The sequence below is a fragment of the Cibotium barometz genome, chromosome 2 (genome assembly GCF_041138505.1).
Source record: "Cibotium barometz isolate CiBa-2024 chromosome 2, ASM4113850v1, whole genome shotgun sequence".
NCBI classification, from domain to species: domain Eukaryota; kingdom Viridiplantae; phylum Streptophyta; class Polypodiopsida; order Cyatheales; family Cibotiaceae; genus Cibotium; species Cibotium barometz.
In genome coordinates, this window is record NC_141047.1 from 55,091,226 (window position 1) to 55,095,525 (window position 4,300).

Consider the following 4,300-nt stretch of genomic DNA (forward strand, 5'->3'; position numbering starts at 1 on the left):
CTATAGGTATGTAAGCATGTATACAAAGATTTCATTGAAAGATATGAGATGATATCTTCTTAGATTCAAATTCAAAATTGCATTGGAAGATGTGAGATTTGTCTCCTCCTCACGCTTGAAGGAGGAGTGGTTATTTTGAAATAGTCCCACCTCCTTTGCCCACGTGGAGGGAGGTGGGGTTGTGGTTAATCCTGTATAGATAGATATATTATATTTGTAAGCCGATGGAGTAATCCACTTTCCCACTAAGTATCTCATGTCGCAAAAGCCACAAGCCTTTTCCATTTGACCGAGTCTCGCTAGCAACAAAGCAAGGGTCGCTTTGGGCCTTGGCGCGGGAGATTCGTTAGTGATTAAGGGCCTGACGTCAGAAGTAGGACGTTCGAAACGATTCCCTTCTCTCGTGATGGAGGACATGACGTTAAGTAGAGACCGGATACTGCCCTCGCTTATAAAATCAAAGCTGCGCAGAGACCTCTTCTCGATCTGCAGCAATAATTCATCACTGTCTACGTTACCTTAGCCAGCCAGTTCCAATATGGCCGCCGCTCACTCAACTAAGCCGCACGCAGTAGCCATCCCCTTGCCCGCCCAAGGCCATATCAACCCGCTCATGCGCTTTTGCAAGACGCTGGCCTCCCATGGTTTCCTCATCACCTTCGTGAACATCGACCCCATCCACCAGCGCATCATCCAGCTGGAGGACGAGAAGCACCCGCCTGCCAAGCACGCAGATGGAAAGCAAGCGCCGCCGCCCAGCAATATACGCCGAGCTAGCATACCTGTCGAGGGGGTGGACCTGGCCAATGATTTCCGGATGAGTATGGCCGACTTCCTCGAGGCGATGCAGGGGTTAAGTGGTCCCATCGCGCAGCTGGTGGAGCACATCAACAAGGAAGGCCCCCCTGTCACGTGTGTTATCGCCGACATCTTCATGTCCGGTCCGGCACAGAGGGTGGTTGACAAGTTCAACCTCCCGAGGATCGTTATGTTCCCGTCCAGCCAAAGCCTGAACCTCCTCCTGCTCCACATCCACAACGGCCTCATCCCCTTGGAAGACGGTAAGCTAAAATTTCCTTTTGTTGCTCCAGTCACAATTAGTTACATCGTCATTGTCTGATCACTCGTTATATTTGGCAGCAATGCACGCCAGCATCCATCGAGAGAGGCCAGCAGATCTCTTCCGCAAGGACCTTCCAGGCCTTCCCGCGCTGCGCAACGCTGACATGATATCAATGAAGCATGTAGTGGACGACACGGAGCAATCCTACCCTGCCATTCTTCGAGCGTGCGGGATAGCCTACGAGAGCGCCCACACCATCGTCGTCAACTCCTTTGAGGAGCTCGAGGCCCCGGCCTTCCAAGCCATGCCCCAGCACCTGCGACGGCCCTGCGCCATCTACGGAGTGGGCCCGCTCATCGAGGAATTGGAGGGGGAAAGCAGCACCAGCCTGTGGAAGGAAGAGGACCACTGCTTGCAGTGGCTCGATGAACAGCCGCGACAGTCCGTGCTCTACATCTCCTTCGGCAGCATCACGCTCCTCTCCAACCAGCAATTTGAGGAGCTGCTTGCCGGCCTGGAAGCCAGTGGGCAGAGCTTCATTTGGGCCTTTCGCCCAGACCTCGTGGCGGACGCCTCCAGCATCCCACAAGAGTTCCGAGAAAATACCAAGGACCGCGGCTACATAGTGTCATGGGCGCCCCAACTCCGCGTGCTCGCCCATCCCTCCGTGGGCGGCTTCCTTACCCACTGTGGATGGAACTCCACCACCGAGGCCATCTCCACAGGGGTCCCCATGCTCTGCTGGCCCTACTTCGCGGACCAGTGGCTCGACGCCAAGTTTGTGGTCGAGGAATGGAAGGTGGGGCTCAGGTTCCAAGTCGAAGATGGCCTTGTGCGACGAAGCGAGGTGGAGAAGATGGTGAGGGCTGCAATGGAAGGCGAGCAGGGTAAGACGCTGCGGAAGAATGCTAGCAAGCTCAGAGAGGCCGCACACCGCAGCTTGCAGCCCGGAGGATCATCACACAGCAACATCCAGGCCGTCGTTAAGGCTTTCTCCTAGGTAGGCATGATTACGTAAGATAATCTTGTCAGATAAGACAAACATCCATTCTTTGAAACTCGACGTAGGTTGCTTTCTCCTAGGTAGGCATGATTACATAAGATAATCTTGTCAGATAAGACAAACATCCATTCTTTGAAACTCGACGTAGGTTTCTTTTGAGGGGATGTTCTCAATAGGCCTATCTTCGAGAAAATGCCCTCTGTAATAATAGGCCTGCCTTCGCCTTCGATTGTTTTCTAGCAATGAACGATGAAACATCAAATATAAAAGTACTAGTACATTTTATAAAACGAGAGTGTGAGTGTCGTAAATTTGCACCTACAAAAGACAAGGAGGCATACAAGGATGAAACATCAAATAGGGGCGGATAACTAGGGAGAAATGTTTTTTCATTAATTTGTGTAAGAGGCGTAATAGGAAAACCTTAAAAGTGCTAAGGTATTATTAGGTTTCTTCAACCTTATTTAATGAAGGTTTTTATAACCGTCATCTCATCTCATAACCACAGAAATTCCTCTCTTGCTGTCATCTCATCTCCGCTGCGTCCCCAATAATCTCTCTCTTGATGTCCTCTATTGTTGTTAACCTCTTGCTACTTCTCGTGATGCGGTCTTCAAAGGTGCCAGTTATATGTACAATTTCCATTCAAGAGTTATATGTACAATTTCTATTCAAGTCCCCTCACTGCCTGCCTTGGCCTCGATGTCGCCCATGTCTATCTTCTACCCTGTCAGAAGACAATGACACATAGCTGCCCACACGAGGAAGGCTAAGGCTCGTGCACATCATCCCACAAGCTTTTGGGGAGGGATGTGCATCCTCTTGGGCATGTGCAACAATGTTCTCATCCTTTTGTGCCTCCTCAGAGATGATATATGGTCTCTCTTCTCAAATTTTAGGAATCTGAATCCATAGGATTTTTTCGTATTGAAAACAAAAAATATTGATGGAGGTAAATCCCTCATTAGTGCAGTCATTTGGGAGCTCTGAATTTTCAGAGATACTAAGAGCCATTAGTTAGCCAATAAGATATATGTTGGAATATATATTAAAATGAGAGAGAGAGAGAGAGAGCGCGGGAGCGAGCATGAGTATATGTTGGAAAAGACAAGAGGCATACCTACAAAAGACAAGTTCTTTTTATAAACATAATCCAAAAAGTGGATTGGCCCAGATCCACTTAATTTCTTTTAATCTCCAAGAGTTTCTTGGAATCTTTGAGACCAAAACTTATCATGATTGTTCTAACTTGCAAAGTCACATTGATTACAAGTAGAGCTACATCCACAACCACATAACAAAGGAATTTTAGAGTTCTAAAATTTTCTTGCATGGCTATGCATGCGGTTCCATCTGTGCATATAGCTATGAGCATAACCGCATGCATAGCCGTAGATATAACCGCATTTATAGCCACGCTGTAGCTAGCACAAATTTATCGAGGGGACACATGGGAGAGAGAGAAACAGATCAGATCTCTGCCTCTTTCTCTTTTGTTCCGTAGTGTACGCGAGAAATTGGGCTCTTTCTCACTCACACAATCATTTCTCACCCTCTCATCACACTATCATCGATCATGTGCAGGATATGTTGCATACGTTTATATTCATTGTGTAGTCAAACGTTTAATACTTAGATGTCATCCATGATTCCTCTCCATGGGAGTGGCTTATCATTCTTCTTAATTTCATGTATCTATTTATTTTTTTGTTAAAGTACATGTAAATATACATGTTCGGTTTGTAAGAGTCTGTTAATACAAATGACGGAATAACTTACACAGTAAAATTTCAAGGTGTTAATCACTATTCATTTGGTGTGTACTTTGTACCTGTTGTGACATTCTTTTTACTTCTCTTCAGAATAAGCTTCACAATGTCCTTCCCATCTTCTAAGAAGAATCTATGTTTCACCAATGGTTGAGTTCTTGTGAGCGCAAAGTTCTTACAAGAATAAGTAGCCCCCATGTCATTCTCTGGATTGCAACAAGCAATAGTAAATATTGGGTCCCAAGAGTTCCATGTCCCACTAGAGCTTACCTCTAATCATCAGGGGGATAATTTTTATATACTTAAAGGCTCTCTTTTAAGCTCGCAATAGTTGATGCTTCGTTAATCTCAAGCCCACAACCAATAGCCATCTTTGATAGCTTGCCTAGAAGACTTCCAACTCAATCAAACATGATAGATTTTTACAACCCCCTACAAGATTAGAACAAAACTCAGCCTCATCCA

General features: G+C 46.5%; 1 protein-coding gene across 1 annotated transcript; it reads left to right on the forward strand.

Annotated features, from left to right (window-relative positions):
• Window positions 1–469: 469 nt before the first annotated feature.
• LOC147641237 (UDP-glycosyltransferase 85A1-like) lies at window positions 470–2,335 on the forward strand. Its single transcript, XM_086819410.1, has 2 exons — window positions 470–1,061; window positions 1,141–2,335. Exons 1-2 carry the CDS (start codon window positions 539–541, stop codon window positions 2,061–2,063), a joined length of 1,446 nt encoding a protein of 481 aa, XP_086675536.1. The 5' UTR covers window positions 470–538; the 3' UTR covers window positions 2,064–2,335.
• The last annotated feature ends 1,965 nt before the right edge of the window (window positions 2,336–4,300 follow it).

Coding starts and splice junctions, on each gene's coding strand:
- LOC147641237 (XM_086819410.1), top strand. CDS start 539: ATGGCCGCCGCTCACTCAACTAAGCCGCACGCAGTAGCCATCCCCTTG. Junction 1,062..1,140: donor CCTCATCCCCTTGGAAGACG/GTAAGCTAAAAT, acceptor TATATTTGGCAG/CAATGCACGCCAGCATCCAT.